Source organism: Girardinichthys multiradiatus, chromosome Y, assembly GCF_021462225.1.
Source record: "Girardinichthys multiradiatus isolate DD_20200921_A chromosome Y, DD_fGirMul_XY1, whole genome shotgun sequence".
NCBI lineage: Eukaryota > Metazoa > Chordata > Actinopteri > Cyprinodontiformes > Goodeidae > Girardinichthys > Girardinichthys multiradiatus.
This window is the reverse complement of record NC_061818.1, coordinates 36,298,083-36,319,315: the sequence shown is the minus strand read 5'-3', so window position 1 is coordinate 36,319,315 and position 21,233 is coordinate 36,298,083. Positions and strand designations below refer to the sequence as shown.

General features: G+C 41.7%; 1 protein-coding gene and 1 long non-coding RNA gene across 2 annotated transcripts in view; one reads left to right on the top strand and one right to left on the bottom strand.

Annotated features, from left to right (window-relative positions):
- Positions 1–1,916: 1,916 nt before the first annotated feature.
- On the top strand, positions 1,917–5,608 carry LOC124863933. The gene is made up of 3 exons (XR_007037221.1): positions 1,917–1,962; positions 2,437–2,535; positions 5,553–5,608. It is a non-coding gene; the product is annotated as an uncharacterized LOC124863933 (long non-coding RNA).
- Positions 5,609–8,167: 2,559 nt separating this feature from the next.
- Positions 8,168–21,233, bottom strand: part of LOC124863921 (excitatory amino acid transporter 2-like) — a 33,261-nt gene continuing 20,195 nt past the window's right edge. Inside the window, exons 7-11 of the mRNA XM_047358482.1 lie at positions 20,581–20,814; positions 19,680–19,874; positions 12,245–12,379; positions 9,380–9,806; positions 8,168–9,289 (exon numbers count right to left, since the gene is read on the bottom strand). Of these exons, the coding sequence (XP_047214438.1) occupies positions 9,059–9,289; positions 9,380–9,806; positions 12,245–12,379; positions 19,680–19,874; positions 20,581–20,814 (1,222 nt within the window). The 3' untranslated portion in view covers positions 8,168–9,058. The remainder of the gene's footprint in view (positions 9,290–9,379; positions 9,807–12,244; positions 12,380–19,679; positions 19,875–20,580; positions 20,815–21,233) is intronic.

Below are 21,233 nucleotides of genomic sequence, written 5' to 3'. Positions count from 1 at the left end.
GCAAAATAACAGAGAACAAGAAGACTCCTTCTTTCCTGCAGCCACTGGGCTTGATTTATGACTTAATATTGAAAAAAAAAACAACAAAGCATATTTCATCTTGAATTTAAATCACTAATTTATACCACATGACTAAGAATATTTAAATAAAGATTTGGAGCTTCTCCCAAAGTATTTACTTATGAAAATACTTTTTATCTGAATGACCTGACAAAAACAGTCCAGGAGGAAGGCGGATTAAAGGAATCTTCAATTTTGGAGAAGCAGCCCTGAAAATGAAAATGGTGATTTTCATACGACAGCCTGGAATGCTTTATATAAACCTGGAGAAGGCCTCATTGTGTGTGTGTGTGTGTGTGTATGTGTGTGTGTGTGTCTGTTCTAGCATTTGTTACAGTGTACATTTTTTTCCAACATATTCTATGTTGTGAGGACCCACTGCTCCTTATGGGGCCCGAAACCTGGGCTCTATATGAAAAAGTTCTGGCTTTGGTTTAGGGGTTAGATTTAGGACTAAGGTGTAAATTGAGTTTAGGTCAGGTTTAGGGTTAGGTATGTATCAGAATCAGAATCAGAATCAGAAAAGCTTTATTGCCAAGTACGTTTTTGGACATACAAGGAATTTGTTTTGGCATAGTCAGTGAAATACAATACAAATCAAGCAGTATAAACATATCTACAATATAATATAAATATATGTGCACAGTTTTAAGTGAGTGAGAGTAAATATAGAGCAGTATTGGGTGCAAGAGTGGTACAACAGTGCAGATGATCAGTGTGCAAGTATGGCAGTGCAAGTGAAAGCAAAAAACAAAACAAAACAATGCGCACCAACACGCCAAGGCGACCATCTGCGGCGCCATCTTGAAGCCATTACCAGTACTGGTAATGATTAGAGTCAGCGTTAGGCCATAGAAATGAATGTTTAGAGTAGTGAGGTCTGGAGACTGGTAAGGTCAGACCTTGACATAAGGTGGTTTTTCTTGTGGCACTTCTTTGTTGCTTTGACTTTTTGTCACATTGGAAGAGCTGTTTATAACCCATCATCTGTGTTCTTGGACTCCTCAATGCAGTGAAACCTACTTGCAATCTTAGCAAAAAAAAAAAAACTGTGCCAACCATGATCCTTCCGCCATTGTGTTGTGCTGTGGGGAAAGTGGAAGTTGCAAAGTACACCTGAAGTCAAATTCCTTGTTTGTGTGTTCAAACTTGGGTGAAAAAAGCTGATTCTGATTCTGTTGAGTTATGGGTCATATTCAGCAATCCTGTAAATTCAATGGGTCAAGTTGATACCAAAAAGATAGATTTTGGTCTAATCTCACCAAAGGACCTTCTCCCAAGCCTTGTCAAAATATCATGATATGAAGGTCTTTGGTTCTGTTGTTCCATCATGTCCTTGATTTATGTCATTTTGTGGTTTGATTCTGGACTTTTGACTTTTCCTGTGTTAATTTGAGTTCCTTTTTCATTTGATAATCCATTTTCTCCACGATTATAAATGATTTTTTTCCCCTGCTTCCTGCTATATTGGGTTCTCCAGCAACTCCACCCATGACACCTAATCATTTAGATATTAACTTACAGATCTAAGTGTTATGGTGTTCTTGGTGACTGTGGTCCAAACTGCCTTCAGATTGCTAATAGTTCCTCATATGTGGTTGTGAGCTGATCTTTCACTTTTGTAATGATCACCCTCACCCCATGAGCTAAGATCCTGCATAGAGCTTCAAGTCCAAGGTTGATTGTTGGTACATTTAAATTTTTTTCCATTCCTGAATAATTACATCAGCAGTTGTCAATTTCTCACCAAGCTTGAAGGTCATACAGCCCAATCCAGCCATGTATGGATCTATCTGGTCTCTGATGTCCACTAGCAGTCTGAGCAGAGAGCGGCTGAAACACAACACACACGCCAGGGGAGAAATAAGGACGGCTCTGTGCTCTCTGAGCGGGATGAGACAGGTAAGTGGAAGCTATTGTTATGAACTAGCTGTTCATTAAAGACTTTGTAGGTGTCTAAAAAACTTTCACACAGCAGTATTACTATAATACTGGTAGAAAAGCTACTTTTAGGAGATGTGTGATGATGATATGCATTGGTGCTGCGATTGATTAATATTTAACCTTTTTGGGAGCCAATTAAAACTCATTCTTATTCTTCTATCAATCAGCTGTTTTAGTGGTTAGAATGAACTAAATAGTCTATCACTAACAAATCATTTTGTAAATTATGTCACATTTCTGTTAAAATTTGTCTCATCGACTAATAATGTGGGTTTTTATGTTTCAATTTAATAAGAAATGATTTTGTAAAATGTTCTGTTTTTATTATTCAAGAAATTTATAATGACTCATTTCTAGAAATTTGATAGGATAGTAGTATGTGCATTTTAAGTAGAGCACTTTAGATTATAATTCATAATGTTTTGGTTTTAGTTTTAAGATGGATTGTAAAGAAAGATGTCTGAAACAAACAAGGAGAAGCAGCCAAAGGTAGTGGATTGTTAACCAACTGGTTAAGAGAGAGTATAACAGGTAAGAACAAATATGCTAGTCAACATAAAGCTGTTTGGTTGTGCACTTATGTTGAATTTCATAGGCAACCAGTTTAAGAGTTATTCATGATGTTAAGATGTTCTGTAGTTAAATGTAGATTAATTGATATCTAATTTATTGCCTGTAGAAGGAAAGTGATAGATCAGACAAGATGGAGACAGAAATAACAAGAGACACTGAGCTACAGTCAACACAGGGAGGATGAGACAATGAGGAAAAAGAGAACGAAGAAAATAAGAGGAAAATATCAAAATGCACATGAGGAATTACAAAAACACAAACACACACAAGTAGAAGAGATTTAACCTAAAGTTTGGTGGTCGGTTAGCAGTGTAAGTAGGCTTTATGTTTTCTCATGGTGACATGTAACACTAAGGTAATGTGTCAACAACTCTTTCGTCTTATTGTCTGCAGTTCCATGTTAAAGGTTAATGCACCTGTGCTGTTCTGAATGCATCATCTTTATCTCCACCGTAACAACAGAACATCCAGACTGCTATATTTATTATTATGGCCTTTGTTACTGTACGCTAAAAGGTTGTATTGTGCCCCTTTGTTTATATTTTTAACAGTGTAATTGTACTTTTACTCGTACTCGTTGTCTTCCGCTTTATCCGGGACCGGGTCGCGGGGGCAGCAGACTCAGCAGAGACGCCCAGACGTCCCTCTCCCCAGACACCTCCTCCAGCTCCTCCGGGGGGAGCCCAAGGCGTTCCCAAGGCAGTCGAGAGACATAGTCCCTCCAGCATGTCCTGGGCCGTCCCCTGGGCCTCCTTCCGGTGGGACATGCCTGGAACACCACCCGAGGAAGGCGTCCAGGAGGCATCCGGTATAGATGCCCGAGCCACCTCAACTGGCTCCTCTCAATGTGGAGGAGCAGCGGCTCTACTCCGAGCCCCTCCCGGATGGCCGAGCTCCTCACCCTATCTCTAAGGGAGTGCCCGGCCACCCTACGGAGGAAGCTCATTTCCGCCGCTTGTATCCGGGATCTCGTTCTTTCGGTCATGACCCAAAGTTCATGACCATAGGTGAGGGTAGGAACGTAGACCGACCGGTTTATCGAGAGCTTCGCTTTTCGGCTCAGCTCTCTCTTCACCACAACGGACCGGCACAGCGCCCCCATTACTGTGGCAGCCGCACCGATCCGTCTGTCAATCTCCTGCTCCATTCTTCCCTCACTCGTGAACAAGACCCCGAGATACTTAAACTCCTCCACTTGAGGCAGGAACTCCCCTCCAACCTGAAGAGGACAAACCATCCTTTTCCGGTCGAGAACCATGGCCTCGGACTTGGAGGAGCTGATCCTCATCTCAGCCGCTTCACACTCGGCTGCGAACCGCCCCAGTGCATGCTGTAGGTCTTGGCTAGATGGGGCCAGCAGGACCACGTCATCTACAAAAAGAAGAGACAAAATCCTCTGGTCCCCAAACCAGACCCCCTCTGGCCCTTGGCTGTGCCTAGAAATCCCGTCCATAAAAGTTATGAACAGGACCGGTGACAAAGGGCAGCCCTGCCGGAGTCCAACATGCACCGGGAACAAGTCTGACTTAGTGCCGGCAATGCGGACCAAACTCCTGCTCCGCTTATACAGAGATCGGATGGCCCATGGGCAAACTCCCATGAACCCTCGAGCACCCTGTAGAGGGTATAGAGCTGGTCCAGTGTTCCATGGCTGGGACGAAAACCACACTGCTCCTCCTGAAGCCGGGGTTCGACTATTGGCCGGACTCTCCTCTCCAATACCCTGGCGTAGGCCTTACCAGGGAGGCTGAGGAGTGTGATCCCCCTGTAGTTGGAACACACCCTCCGGTCACCCTTCTCATGTAGGGGGACCACCACCCCAGTCTGCCAATCCAAAGGCACTGTCCCCGTCCGCCACGCAATGTTGAAGAGGCGTGTCAACCATGACAGCCCCACAACATCCAAAGACTTGAGGTACTCAGGGCGGATCTCATCCAACCCCGAAGCCCTGTCACCGCGGAGCTTTTTAACCACCTCGGTGACTTCAGGCTGGGTGATGAAAGAGTCCAATCCCGAGTCCCCAGCCTCTGTTTCCACCAGGGAATGCGTGATGGCAGGATTGAGGAGATCCTCAAAGTATTCCTTCCACCGGTCGATAATGTCCCCAGTCGAGGTCAGCAGCTCCCCACAACCCACTGTAAACAGTGTTGGCGAAGCACTGCTTCCCCCTCCTGAGGCGCCAGACGGTTTGCCACAATCGCTTCGGGGCCAACCGGTAGTCCTTCTCCATGGCCTCACCGAACTCCTCCCAGGTCCGAGTTTTTGCGTCTGCCACCGCCCGGGCCGCGGCACGCTGGGCCCCACGGTACCCGTCAGCCGCCTCAGGAGTCCCACAAGCCAACCACTGCCGATAGGACTCCTTCTTCAGCTTGACAGTGTAATTGTGTAAAAACAAAATGTCTGGTGACGTAGCTCTCTAATAAAATATTTAATACACATATGCATGGTGATGTGTTCTATATTATAGTTGTCCCTAGATTTGATTCAATAGTATATCTCCATGTTTTCGATTTTGTAGAACATCATAGTACACTGAACTGTAGAAGCTGGTTGAGATTCTTGCTAATATTCGAACCTAGAATCTAGTTATCTGTGGCCTTGTGTTACTTTGAGCACCTGCTCCTTTAGTGGTCTCTGCACGGCCCTGCATTTGAGCATGCCTTTATGCTATCTCCACCATGTTTTACCAGTCTAATAGATTGGGATAGCGGAGTGGGTCTGTGTTCTCGCTGTAAAAGCATAGCTAGCATATGGTTGGTGTTCCTTCCTGGGGTTTGTTTCTTTCTTGTTAGGTGCTCTGTCATTAAAAGCATCTCTGCCTTGCTCCAATAAAGAAATCAGAAGAACTTGGTGCAGGTGGAATTGTTTTACTCTACTGTCACCATGTGCTTGCTAATGTGAGGAATTTGTTGCATGCTATTTTCACTAGAAATTGTTCTCCTAACTGGCATTTTGTGATCAACTGAACCTAACAGAGTGTCTTCAGTCAGAGGCTTCTTCAGATTTGCTGTAAGACGGAGCGCTACAAGAGATCCTTCCTGCCCACAGCCATCAGCATCTACAACGGCTCTTTGAAGAAACCCTCATAATATGAGCTACAACAACATTAATTTCCCTTTGGGATTAATAAAGTATTTTTTAATTGAATTTGAATTTAATTATAGTTGGTTTGCATTTTCCTGCATGTAATCTGCCTTGAATCTGAGTGACCTGTAAGGAGTCATTTGGATTTATTTAGATTTAGATTTTTGATGAATTAGACCAGTATGTTCTTGTAGTACACCTTGAGGTCATGTTTGTTGTAAGTCATTGCTATATAAATAAACTGCACGTAAGATTTTGACTGCTGATTATAACTCCATAGCACTCCCACACTCACAAAATTCCAACTATCCCTTTTAATCACATGGAAAATGAAACTCTGTGCAATGGTCAAAGTTGGCGATATTGTTTTACAACCTAACCGCATACACATAAACTCTCCACTTTGAAATATTCAGTTCTTATAAATTTATAAAACAATGTATAATTTTCCTTCCACGTCACAAAGAAACACAACTTTAAATCAGTTTAGAGCATAACACCCCCCCAAAAAACTCTGAAGTGTGCAGTTATACTGCGACAAATTGTGAAAAAGGTCAAGAGGTGCTTTAGGCTGATTTCTTATGATGTTTAAGCTCATTTCTAAACGCTGCTCTATGACATGTGAAAAAACCATTTACATGGTGACCCCGAGGTTAACAGCTGCTCTGGTCAGTGTGAGATTTTTAAAATATTTAATATATACTCGAACCCAAAGGCGCAAGCTTCCCAAAGTTCTTATAAACTCATGTACGTTTATTGCCACAGACACGTTGCTCTGAAAGCTCTTGCCTGATTGTATTCTCAAAATCCTGCTGCCTAAAATATCCTCATGTCACCTACTGGAGAAGCAGTTCTTGAAGTGTAGCAGAGTAGTATTTCTTTGTATTGACACAGTCACCTAGAAATCTCCAGTACAAAATATTCTAATATGAACTTTTCAGGCCGCATAAGAACGTTAGCCTGCAGCTTTTCACCTTTTCCCTCCACCTCGTTTGGCTCCCCTGTCTGATATACAGGGACCCAAAGCTATCATCAGCTCTGCTTGCAATTACCCACAGTGCCCTTATGCTGTCTGGGAAGAATGAAAACCATTGACGTCTTTCTGGCCATCTGCTGCCCAGCGATTCCTCTCCCATCCATCACTTCCCCCTGGCCTCGCCCATCTCTGACTCGTCTTTGAGAGGATTAAGAGCACTGGTATCCCTGTGTGTCTTTGTCTCATCAATGTGCAAGCACAGCCTTGTTGTGTAATGCCTGTGTGTCTGTTGCAGCCTCTTAGACCAGTAATATCCTTTGTCTCTGGGATTTTTTCAGCCGTTTTTAGTCACCAAACACTGACGTGTGACCCCTTTCTGACAGCAAATCCTTCTGCAGATTGTACAAGACGTTATTTAAGCGGTAGAAAAAAAATAAAACTGACAAATTGCAGTTACTTTAAATAAATTTACAAGGTTTTATTACAATATACACAGAACCTGACAAGTAAATCTGTTTAGGAATTAAGGATGTAGGGCAGCTGTCTAAAATGAAAGGAGATCCAGCAGAACAGAGGTGGTCAGTTAGGCTATTTTACAGCAATTAGAGGTGAAAATAACAGAAAGTAAAAGAGTAAAATACTAATAAATTTGAACATACAACAACATTAAAACAGCATATTGCCTAGTATTCATCATTTCACACCGCAAACCACAAAAATTACAAACCTTAAATAGTATAGACAATTTTACCAAGAACAGTTAGTGCTTTGGGGGTACATGAGAAAGAGTATTGAGGGCATCTCTGGAGAGTTTCAGGAAGGTAAAGAAGTGTATAAAAATAACACCTGCACATCTGCTGGATGTTTCCTTTGTTACATGCTTTTGAATGTATATTTATAGCATGGTGGCATAATTTAGAAGAATTAACTGTTTATAATCAGTGTTTAAAACTTTTAATAAATACTAGTGTTAAGCAGCAAGGTTTCTCAACACAACAGCTAAAAACAAGGGGCATGTAAAAATGTCTTACTGTTCCTTATTCAAATCTTCAGCGTTCTTGGTCAGAGCTTAAAGCCATTTAAAAATGACTGAAATGCTTATTTTGAGCCTAATGGCAGATATATAAAGGAAGGAAGGAAGGAAGAAAGGAAGAAAGGAAGAAAGGAAGAAAGGAAGAAAGGAAGAAAGGAAGAAAGGAAGAAAGGAAGAAAGGAAGGAAGGAAGGAAGGAAGGAAGGAAGGAAGGGAGGGATTTAGTTTTACAGGTACAGCGTAGGCAGGGCTGATATGGATTAACATCTGTTCGTCTCTGCGTTGGTATGAGAGAAGATTGGACTGAAATCAGGATACTCAGAAATAACCAAGGAACCACCAGGAACTTAATCCTGCCATGAACTGGAAACTCCTTGGGCACTAGTGTTAATGTCATGGAAACCAGTTCTACATCTGTTTAGACTGATGGGTTGCAGACCAAAAAAGACAACCCTGCTCCAAAATCTGCCCACACAGACAAGCCGAAAACCTCCAGGATAGAAATGTGATGGTCAGAAGAGACACAATGTCCACAACGACATTAGGTATGTTTGAAGGATTTAGGGTGAAGCTTTTATACCTAATAACAGTATCATCTGTCAAACATGGTGGTGGCAGCATAATTCTATGGGGAGGTTTGCTACTCGTGCAACCAGAGCATTGCACAAAGTTAGTCAAATTTGAAGATAGTCCAAATTCCTAAACCTATGTAACTAAAAGTAATTTTAGTAATAAAGCACGATGGTTAATTGACTGTTGGCTTTGGAAAAGTGATGCAGTTAAAGCTGTTGCTTTTGAACAGAACCAGGCTGTAAAGTTATTAGTGGGACCAATATTGTCACCTCTGGAATTCGGTGAAAATGTTTAAAAAGGTAAAGTTAATCTTCTGGATCACAGGTGTACTTAAGGATCAGTGTCCTACAACCTTTAGATGTTTCTCTAGATGTTTCTCGCAATTCTGCTATTGTACCCAGGTGTGTTGGACCAGGGACACATCTAAAAGTTGGACCCCCAGGAATGGAGTTTGACACCCATGTTGTCGATTGCTATGTTGAAATATTTTATTTACTTCTTTGGATTTGGGCAATAAAGTCTGGTAAGAACAGAAACATGCCCCTCTAATCAACAGCAGAGACGATTTTCTTTCTAACACAGTTTAGGAACTTCAGCCATTCAGAACCGTCTTAGGTTGATGAAAAATACAAAAACGTCTTCAGGTACTTTGTTCCAGATTTCAACGGGACCCCACTTTCATCGCAATATTTAGGGTATATGCGATTTAATCTCTGTGACAGTTTCCACTTTGAGCCTCTACGGGATTTTTCTAAATAGCAATGCAGAAAGTGGAAAAATATGTTATAAAACCGAGACAAACAGACTAATATGGCATTATGGCAAATCGCAGGGTGGGATGGCGCACCGCCGATCGTAAGCAGTGTCGTCACTCTCCTCACCGTCGCTCACTTCACCCAGAACTCGCTCTCTGTCCTCCTCCTCCTCCGTTTCACTTTCGGGTCTCAGTCGCTCCCGTTCCCTGTCCCGGACCCTGTCCCGCTCCCTGTCCCGCCCCCTGTCCCGCCCCCTGTCCCGCTCCCTGTGAGTGCGAGGTAATGTGGAAATCTGAGGGCAGAAAGAAAGATTTGAGATTATTCTTTGCTGGCACACTGACAAATATAAATTTACTGCCAAGGAGCAGCATTGGATAGATACCTGGTTATCATGGCAAGGCAGGGCAGAGTAGCCTGGTTCCATCCTGCGGAGGAGGCGTGGCGAATGAGTACGGAAAGGTCGAGGGGAATGGGAGCAGACGGATCGTGGAGAGGGAGAGCGAACGGAGTGTGGTGATGGCGATCGGATAGAACATGAAGGTGAGTAAGTGGCGGACTGGGAGAGAACATGGCTGTGATGATTTAGTTTAGGTGGGCGAGGGGACCGAGGTGGCAGCTCTGGAGGCTTGAGGGGGTCAATGAGGTCCATTTCGGTGAGGATTGGCGGCGGAGGGATAAAATCCAACTCTTCCTCTGTCGGGAGCATTTCTGCTGCATCGAGTTCCGCGAGTTCTGCCTTTGACAAGTGGTCCACGATCCCGGCACCAAACGAATCACCCACCACATTGATAGAGGTACGCATTCTGTCACTGGGTGGACATAAAAAAAGTCAGGAAGTGAAATCATAGATCTTCTTAATGGTCAGTGCAGGGATACCATAATATAACCCTAAAACTATAGGCAGCATGAGCCCTCGAGGGAATTTTATGCTTGATTTTACTGAATACCTCAGGAAAGATACTGATGGCTAATAACTACTTTACACAACCTGTTGCAACTATACAGCTGAAATCAGAAATTTACATATGCTGCAAAACATACCTATAACAATTTTCTCGCAGTTTGACAATAAATCAGACAACACTCTTGCTATTTTTGGTCATTTAGGTAAAAAAAACAACTTATAAATCTATTTGAAGTTTATATAAAGTAAGATTCTGATGCCTTTAAAAAAATTGGGAATTTCTGGAGGTACATGTGGATTTATTTTAAGACAACACATCAAACACACTGCTGTGTGCGTGTGACATCATTAAACATAAAAAGAAATTTAGAAGCCTGAAGGAGCCACATTCATCTGGTCAAACATTTATAATCAAGTATAAACACACAGGCATGTCCAGCTTTCACATTGTTCAATACATGGACAGGTTCTGTGACCCAGTAATGAAAGTGTTTTGGTGCAAAATGGGAGTATTAACTCCAGAACAGAAGGACATCGCGACAATACCAGAGGAAACTGGTAAGAGATGGTTATTATTTACAGTGAAATTAACCCTGTATTAACATTGGCTGAAAGGCCACCCAGAGAGGAAGAAGCCATTACTCCACAATCAATATAAATAGCAAGATTACAGTTTGTAAATCCACTTCTGCAAAAAGACATGTCCTGTGGTCTGACAAACTTAACTGTTTGGAAATAATAATCAATGATATATTTGGAGGAAAAAGGGGGGAACCTAAAAGCCTGAGAACCCAATCCAGACTGTGAAGTACGGGTGTGGCAGTACCATGTTGTTCAGGTGTCCGCAGAAGAGATTGGTGCATTTCCAGAAATAGGTGGCATCATCACTGTCAACACAAATGGGTCAAGCTTTGACCCAATTTAAACCGTTGAAAGACAATTCGACCAGCTACTAAAGAAATGTACGTAGATTTTAGCATCCCAAGAAAGTAGAAAAAAAAACTTTAACAAATGATCTCATTATTCTGGTTTCTCAAGTTTAATAATCCTGACTAAAAGAGAAAAGGTTTGGTTTGATTTAGAAAAGAATGTTTAGGGTCTGGAACAGAATGTCCAGGAACCATTAAATGGCTACCCACAACTTCCTGTTCACATGGAGTATAAATACGATCTGACACAGAGGTCCCTTTCTTTACGCCATTCTTAAAAATGGGAAAAACAATTTAATTAAGACAGATGTGTGTTAAAAATGTAATTGAAGACAAGAAATTTGTTTCCCAGAAGCCTTTTCTATCCCACCATCTTTCTATAAAACTTTCTCTTGTTTTTAGTGGATATTTTATTCGCTTGTTTAATTTGAGTTGCATGTTTGAATTGTTTGTATTGTTACTGTGTTTGTAACTTTTGTTCTGGTTGATTTTTTCAAACAGGTCGCTCTTGTAAGTGAAATCTTGGGACTCAATGCGACAACCTGTATAAATAAAATCACAAACTTAAACATGTCCAGTTCACTAAACTCTACAGAGACTCTAACTGGAACAACGTGTTCTGATCAGACAAGACTAAGATTGATGCTTTCTGCAAGTAATAATCCAGGTGGGTCTCTAGTCAAAACACTGAGGAATATGTGGACAAACACCCCATGCCAACCGTAAAGCATGGTGGAGGATCTATAATGCTGTCGGGCTGTTTTAGTGGGAACGTTGTTAGAGTGCATGGCATCATGAACTGTTTGAAATACATATCTGGGGGTTGTTACCGCATCTTTTAGTAGGACAATGATCTAAAACATGTGCCCAAACAGAAATGGGTCATCAGACACAAAATCAACAATTTTTCGTTGCCATCTTAATCTCCAGACCTAAATCAAACAAAAAACCTGTGGGGTTATCTGAATAGATGAGAGCATAAAAGAGGACCCAGGAGTGTGGAAGATCTAATGAGATTATTTTAAGAGAAAAGGTCAAAGATCCCTCTCTGCATGCTCCAACCTTGTGAAATGTGTTGGGAAAACGTATAAATGCGCTACCAGGGATCTGGTAAAGAAACAGTTATTACTCATCATTGGATTTTTTTCCTCACACTGAATAAAGATTCTCAAGTTAAAGTTGCACTTGTCAGTTTACACTCCTGCAATAAAAACTGTCCTTACTAACAAATCTGTCCCAGCAGAGTCAATAACTACAGATGATGCAGTATTTCGTTGCACCCCCCAGCACAAATAAAGACTATTCTATTCTATTGTATCCTCCATTTTGCTTTAAAGTTGTTGTTGTTGCTTCCCTAAAATAAAACGCAAAGCAGTTATATTTTCATTCCCTGCTCATCAGACACCTTACTCACAGCAGCCAGTCGACAGCAATTAGCAAACTGATGTCCTGAGTTGGCAGCCCGACAGCTGTCAGGATCAGCAGCATGGTGACCAGTCCAGCACTGGGAATACTGGCCGCTCCAACACTGGCCAGGGTGGCGGTCATACTGGGGCAGAAAAAGTACATTTTAAATTCTGCAAAAACAAATGTATGGTTGCCTGACTGAACTCTGAATGTTAGTCATTTAATGTGACCAAAGACTTCTGCCTCAAGTCGCTACCTAATTTCTTTTCTGGCTTGAAACTATGCTGTAAAATCAGCCTCATATGAGAACATATGCACTGAATGTAAAGCAAACTTTCTTATGAAGGGTTTCCAACAACTTCAGTGACTGAAGCTGTTAGGAAACATTTAACAGTGGGGATTACTGCTAAAATAAATGCAAGACTTAATCTCCAGCATTCTGGAGAGCTTTAAAGCTGACTCAGCGAGTTTACACTGTTGAATGGCTGCCATTAACCCCCATAACTATTACTTTATTAACCTTAAACAGCCTTTAAAGTCACTGAGTTCTAGTGGAGAATAAGGACAAAGGTTTACCAAACCAACTTCATGTAAATGACTTACATCATAAAAACATCTTATTCTGATTTTGTTCAACACATTCGTATAATCTTTGATGAAGATTTAGTAAAATGTTCATAAACATTTAATGTAAAAATCCAGACCTGTTCAGACTCAGATTTCTGGGTTCTCTTTGTTTTGTAGCCATTTTGTAAAGTATAAATAAAAAAGTTTACTCTGAATTAAAGGCAGACATTAGGGTTAAAATATACAAGACCTGCCTTATCCACAGGTATGGATGGATGGATGGATGGATGGATGGATGGATGGATGGATGGATGGATGCTTCTTGTACTAAATATTCTCTAGAACAAGAAAAAGGAAAACTCATAAATCAAACTCCAGACTTGTCCAGACTGCAGGGAACCTAGGCAGGTACAACAACATCTGACACATTTCACCAATATCTTGGTCTTTATTTGTGAAGTTCCTCTTTGATCCTCAGCAAAACATGTATGAATGTTGCTTCTCTTCAGCAATTTGAGAAATGATCAGTTTATGTCGATCTTTGGATTCTGTTCTTTCACCAGAACCCTTTTCATCAGATCTGAGGATTCTGAGTCAATTTTATTCTAACAGTCTGAAGCTCTTATCATTAACTTCACTATGAGGGGAGGGTAAGAAGGGGCATAAAGAATTTCAAGTGTAACATATGGATGATATTTTAGAGCAGATTCTCTCCACATGATAAAAGCTTTAAAGCACGTTTCAAAAATTAGGTTGTGGAATTTGGTGGTGAACAGACAAAAAAGAAATACAATAAACAATTTCAAAGTGCTGAGCATTATTTGCAACCCGCAGCCATAACAAGTTGAGTCCCATCCAAGCAGACTGGTTCCAATTAGACTTAACGTTTTGCTGCAACCTCAGACATGGGAAAAAATGTCTGATGACTTCTTTGCCGCATTAATTTTAGACATTTACTCCACCACTCAATTCCACATATCATAATAATTTGCCTTAGTCATGCAAGTCTACCACAAACGCCTTGTGTTTTGTTTAGACTTGCTTCAACTGAATGCATATTCATTATCAAACTTAATGTTTCATGCAGAATGCTGTATATGCACTGAAAATATGGCGCTCTGGTGTTTAAAATGAATTCAGTAGTGAGCAGCTAAAAAAAAGCTACAAATTTCACTTACCTTAAAATTGGCTCTGACACATTTTTAATCCTGCTACTTTGAGAGGTTTATTGAGTCTTATCTGGCTATTTTCTTGTTCAGAGCCGCAACAAACACTGAAGGATGCATTTGGGTCATAAAACTAGGCAATTTGCATAATTTACAGCCCTGAGTGTTGTTGTCTTTAGCTCTCATGTAAGGCTATAGTTCCAGCTGTTTGCGTTTACAGCCTAATCCACACAGTTTCCTGTTCAACTCTGTTTCTGGCTGCAGCAAGCAATTCAATTTTGTCAGGGGAATGTTTACGTAATCACGAGAAGATGCTGTTAAATCACAGGAAAATGCACCGAGAAGACAAACAGCTAAGACTCGTTTTGAATGAGTTAATTAAAAATAAGTTGGCATAAAAAATATATTCAGTAAATGTTTATTAAATTATCATTCTGGTTGCTTTTATTTATATTTAACACTGAAATACTCTAAGTGTTAAATACATGGTAGAAGGAATGTTATAATACAACTGTGACATTCTTTTCCATAGGTTATTTTGTTTTCCACCATCATCACTGTGGAGGGATTCTTACCCACTCTTCTTTGCAGAACTGGTTTAATTCCGCCACATTGGAGGGGTTTCCCGGACTTAATCAAGGTTTAAATGAAGATTTTGACAAGGCTACTCCAAAACATTAATTTAGCTTTTTTCTGTTATTTTGAGGTATTCAGAGGTGGACTTGCTGGTGTTCTTCACGTCATTGTTCTACTGGGTAACCCAAGTGTGGCTGAGCTTACGGTCAAGACGTGATGGTTGAGATCAGACTTCATGTACAGGTCCTTCTCAAAATATTAGCATATTGTGATAAAGTTCATTATTTTCCATAATGTAATGATGAAAATTTAACATTCATATATTTTAGATTCATTGCACAGTAACTGAAATATTTCAGGTCTTTTATTGTCTTAATACGGATGATTTTGGCATACAGCTCATGAAAACCCAAAATTCCTATCTCACAAAATTAGCATATCATTAAAAGGGTCTCTAAACGAGCTATGAACCTAATCATCTGAATCAACGAGTTAACTCTAAACACCTGCAAAAGATTCCTGAGGCCTTTAAAACTCCCAGCCTGGTTCATCACTCAAAACCCCAATCATGGGTAAGACTGCCGACCTGACTGCTGTCCAGAAGGCCACTATTGACATCCTCAAGCAAGAGGGTAAGACACAGAAAGACATTTCTGAACGAATAGACTGTTCCCAGAGTGCTGTATCAAGGCACCTCAGTGGGAAGTCTGTGGGAAGGAAAAAGTGTGGCAGAAAACGCTGCACAACGAGAAGAGGTGACCGGACCCTGAGGAAGATTGTGGAGAAGGGCCGATTCTAGACCTTGGGGGACCTGCGGAAGCAGTGGACTGAGTCTGGACTAGAAACATCCAGAGCCACCGTGCACAGGCGTGTGCAGGAAATGGGCTACAGGTGCCGCATTCCCCAGGTCAAGCCACTTTTGAACCAGAAACAGCGGCAGAAGCGCCTGACCTGGGCTACAGAGAAGCAGCACTGGACTGTTGCTCAGTGGTCCAAAGTACTTTTTTCAGATGAAAGCAAATTCTGCATGTCATTCGGAAATCAAGGTGCCAGAGTCTGGAGGAAGACTGGGGAGAAGGAAATGCCAAAATGCCAGAAGTCCAGTGTCAAGTACCCACAGTCAGTGATGGTCTGGGGTGCCGTGTCAGCTGCTGGTGTTGGTCCACTGTGTTTTATCAAGGGCAGGGTCAATGCAGCTAGCTATCAGGAGATTTTGGAGCACTTCATGCTTCCATCTGCTGAAAAGCTTTATGGAGATGAAGATTTCATTTTTCAGCACGACCTTGGCACCTGCTCACAGTGCCAAAACCACTGGTAAATGGTTTACTGACCATGGTATCACTGTGCTCAATTGGCCTGCCAACTCTCCTGACCTGAACCCCATAGAGAATCTGTGGGATATTGTGAAGAGAACGTTGAGAGACTCAAGACCCAACACTCTGGATGAGCTAAAGGCCGCTATTGAAGCATCCTGGGCCTCCATAAGACCTCAGCAGTGCCACAGGCTGATTGCCTCCATGCCACGCCGCATTGAAGCAGTCATTTCTGCAAAAGGATTCCCGACCAAGTATTGAGTGCATAACTGTACATGAATATTTGAAGGTTGACGTTTTTTGTATTAAAAACACTTTTCTTTTATTGGTCGGATGAAATATGCTAATTTTGTGAGATAGGAATTTTGGGTTTTCATGAGCTGTATGCCAAAATCATCCGTATTAAGACAATAAAATACCTGAAATATTTCAGTTAGTGTGCAATGAATCTAAAATATATGAATGTTAAATTTTCATCATGACATTATGGAAAATAATGAACTTTATCACAATATGCTAATATTTTGAGAAGGACTTGTATTTTTTTAGGTTGACTGTGTCCCTCGTGATGCCCTGTGGGGGGTTGCTACAGGAGTATGGAATCGGGGGCCCTTTATTAGGTGCCCTCCGGTCTCTGTACAAGCAGAGCAGGAGTTTGGTTCGCATTGCCGGCACTAAGTCGGACCTGTTCCCGGTGCATGTTGGACTCCGGCGGGGCTGCCCTTTGTCACCGGTCCTGTTCATAACTTTTATGGACAGGATTTCTAGACGCAGCCAAGGGCCGGAGGGGGTCTGGTTTGGGGACCAGAGGATTTCGTCTCTTCTTTTTGCAGATGACGTGGTCCTACTGGCCCCCTCTAGCCAAGACCTACAGCATGCACTGGGGCGGTTCGCAGCCGAGTGTGAAGCGGCTGGGATGAAGATCAGCTCCTCTAAGTCCGAGGCCATGGTTCTCGACCGGAAAAGGGTGGCTTATCCTCTTCAGGTTGGAGCAGAGTTCCTGCCTCAAGTGGAGGAGTTCAGGTATCTTGGGGTCTTGTTCACGAGGGAGGGAAGAATGTAGCAGGAGATTGACAGATCGGTGCGGCTGCCGCAGTAATGAGGGGACTGTGCTGGTCCGTTGTGGTGAAGAGAGAGCTGAGCTGAAAAGCGAAGTTCTCGATTTACCGGTCGGTCTACGTTCCTACCCTCACCTATGGCCATGAACTTTAGGTCATGACCGAAAGAACGAGATCCCGGATACAAGCGGCGGAAATTAGACTTCCTCCGTAGGGTGGCCGGGCCCTCCCTTAGAAATAGGGGGGCTTCCCCCAGAGGAGCTGGAAAAAGTGTCTGGGGAGAGGGACGTGTGGGTGTCTCTGCTGAGTCAGCTGCCCCCACGAGCCGGTCCCGGATAAGCGGAAGACGACGAGTACGAGTACAAGTAAATGAAATCACCATTTAAAAACATTTTTTGTACTAACTCTGTGTTATACGAATGTGAATATCATCTAAAGTCTTCATATTATTAAAACTGTAACTTGGGAGTTTTACATACATAGCTTTTATATATAACCTGCGCGTCTTCTAATTTGTGATAAATGTTTATGTAGAGATTGTTGTGGTATAATATATCTGTGTGCATAAATCGCTGCACATTACATTTCTGTGCTCATTGATGAACAAGAACGCCTTCATAAAAAAGCGTGACCCCCCATACACAGTTTAATTTAGCATATAATCTAAATGCCATGTGTTGTTTTCGAAACAGTATTTTGTTTAGCAGAGATAAAAAAGTCTGTCTACAGAAGACCTGTAAAGTAATATTAAATATTAGATCTATATTCTATATTTGTGTATGTATATTTAAGTATATGCCACTTCTTTAAAATAATACCTTCAAACATATCAATTATGATGAGATTTGACCATTTATCCTTAAATCTAAACACCCAGGGACAAACCAATTATGCATTTTATTGTTGTTAGACAAAGAAATGTGTTAATTGGAACCAGCGCTCTTCACATGCCCTAGAAATGTGCAGGTCTACGTTAACTAGAAGCTACCAGGACAAGTTTTCTGACAAAGCTGGCTTAAGATGCTGTTTGTTTGTGTCTGAAAGGGAATACATCGATGGTTCCTCCTTTTTAAAACTGCCTAACCTAATCCTGTGGTGCCTGTTATCACCGAAAAGCCAGCAGTGAGACGTTTAAATAGGGTAATAATTGTACTCCAACTTTATTCTATCATAGCAGATATTTACTTGGTAATAGAAACTCAAAAGCAAGACAACTTTAGAACAGAAAACAAAATAATACAATAAAACCCTGGCTCCTTTCTTGCTTCAGCTCAGCTGGCCAAATGTGGTGCTAAGTGATTGTAAAAGGTGAATTATTGGTTTCTGGAAGCAACAGTAACTGAAAAGGCCTAAATATTATTTATTCCTGAAAGATGTGGAGTTAGGCAGCACATTTAATGTCCTAAAGCAGGAAATTTAACAAGAAGAGCACAAAGGGCCTTAAAAGAGGGTTCTGAGCTGTTTATAGTGGTTTGAATAGAACATGTGAATACCATCTTAGATTAAACATTTGTTTTGACCCCACACCTTTAAAATGGCCACAAATCTCATGTATGCTTTCAAGCCAGGAAAACTCCTAAAAGAAAACCTGAAGAACAGGACAAAACAGCAGGATTAATCCGTCAGGTTTAGGTAATGAGAAGCCCAAGAAACACTCAAACAAAAACTGACCTGAGATGTTGTGCACAGTTTAAAATCTTAAATTCATTCTGCAGCTTGTGATATACTGTAGTTGGTAAAAACAGTTGTGACCCAATAAAACATTATAGGGGACATAATTTATTCTTTGGTTTGAGTTTATACAGCCATGCAAAAGTTTTTATACCCCTTGAACTCATTACAACCACAGACTTCAATGTATTTTATTGGGATTTTATGTGATATACCAACACAAAGTTGTGGATAATTGTGAAATGGAAGGAGAATTAAAACATGGTTGTCAAATATGTATTTATTAATATTATTTAACAAATAAAAGCCCCAATGTGTCAATACTTTGTAGTCTTGCCAGAGATTTTTGATTAGATTTAAGTCTGGACTTCGACCAGGCCATTCTGAGGCATTAATTTGCTTTTATCTAAACCATTCCATTGTAGCTCTGCTTGTATGTTTAGGGTGGTAGTCCTGCTGGCTGGAGAACATCCACCACAGTTTCAGGTTTTTCTTCCATGATTCCCTGTAGCTCCACCCATCTTACCAAACAGCTTCCCTGTTCCGGCTGAAAAACAAACATCCCCCAGCATGATGCTGCCCCCCACCATGTGTCACCCTGCACACAAGGCTTGGCTGCTTCTCTTATTGATGCTCTCCTTGCCCAGACAGTCATTTTGGGTGGACGGTCATCTCTTGGTACGTTAGCAGTTGTGTGAAAATCTTTCCATTTTCAGATGATGGATTGAATAGCGTTTTCTGAGATGTTCAAAGCTAAAGTTATTACCTAACCCTATTTTGAACTACTTCACAGCTTTATTCCTTTAAAGTGGCCAAGATCAATAGTTATCTTTTTCATCAAACTTGGCAGCTTTTCTTGCCAAGTTTTCTTTGTTGCTTCTCAATATCACAAATGTTTTAGGAATGCATTACACTGTATTCTGCCACCATCAGGTAAAAGGATTAAACTGGTAATGATCATTTTATTGCACATCAGCCATATTTTTTGTGTCATCAAACATCTGACATAGGTGAGTTAGCCTTATTTTTGTTTCTGGGGCGGTATAACCTGAGTACGAGGAGAGTAGTAGCATTTAGTTCCTCATACATACCTGACAGTGATGATCTGTCCACCATCCAGTGCTATGTCATTCATCTGGGCAATAAAGATGGCTGCCACAGCCTCATATAGGGCTGTGCCGTCCATGTTGATGGTGGCTCCTATTGGCAGCACGAAGCGAGTCACACGCTTATCAATCTTGAGGTTTTCCTCCAGACATCGGAAGGTGACCGGGAGCGTCCCTGCACTGAAAAAGAAAAGGCAAACCCCACAAGACCACCGGGCCAGGAAATTAGTGCCAATTTATCAAAGATAGGGGGAAGAGTGTCTGTTTGGGAATATAAAATAGGCAGACAGGTGGTGCGAGACATGAGTGTAGAAGTGGGCAGGAAGGTGAAGGGGTAAAGCAGACATAGTGACGAATAAAAGGCAGCAGAAATTCGAGTCGGCTGACAGCCTCCTCCTGACAGCTGCTGCAGGCCACTGTTTCAATCCTTCTGTACATGAATTAAAGGAATCTGATTCCTCGCCCTGTTAAGCTCTGGTCATAATATAATTAGAGAAAATGTTGATAGGATTACCCGGGTTCACTAAAACCTTAGTGATGTGCCAAAATGACAGTTGTTTCCAGCAGATTCCCAGGCCAAAGCCAAGCTAGATACAATGGGGCCAGTTTGGCTGGTGACAACTAATCCAAAGGCTTAGACATTTACAACATGGGATCTGTCTGGCATGGACTTGTCCATGATAGCCTGGACTTACACACATTTAGCTCTGCTGCTCTGGACTGCTGCTGCGGTTGCATAAGCCAGAACAATGATAACAGTGCCAGTGATCTGCAGGCCACTTCTTCCAATTATTTTAATCTAAAGGAGTTTTTTGTTGGAAGTGTGTATTATATAAAAGAGCAAACGGACAGTTTACATATGGATGCTTTTGGCTGGTTGTCATACCTGCTGGCTGTTCCCAAAGCTGTGATCCATGCCTGGAAAATCCCAGAGTAGAAAGTAAATGGGCTTTTTCTGGTGATGGCAAAGAAGATTGCGGGCAGGATCAAGCCCCCGTGGATCACGAGGCCCACGATGACAGTCACCATGTACATGCCCAGCTGCCTGGCAACCATCTCCAGGTCCCCAATAGCTGCAATTTTACCCGCAATCAGAGAGGCAATGCCGATAGGAGAGTACCTGAGCACCAAGGAAAGAGTGGAGTTATTATCATCCATCCATCCATCCATCCATCCATCCATCCATCCATCCATCCATCCATCCATCCATCCACCCATCCAAGGTTCAGGATTGAAACCCCAATATAATGTTTTCCCACCAATAATCTTCAGATCATTTTGGGGACCCCAAGGCGACTCAAGGCCAAAACACATTCAAGTCCCTATAGGCTTTAAAACGCTGCCATGGAAATTTACCAATAACACAAAAACGTGAGTGGACTTTTCAAGATTTAATATTTTACCTCTGGAACCTATTTCTGAAACATATTCCATCAGGACTCCTGAGTGGATGACACCCTGTTGGGGTTTTGGTTTCAGTGTGTGTGTTTGTGTTTTTGTCTGCACTTTTGTGTTCAGTTTCCAGATGGTGCTGGAGTT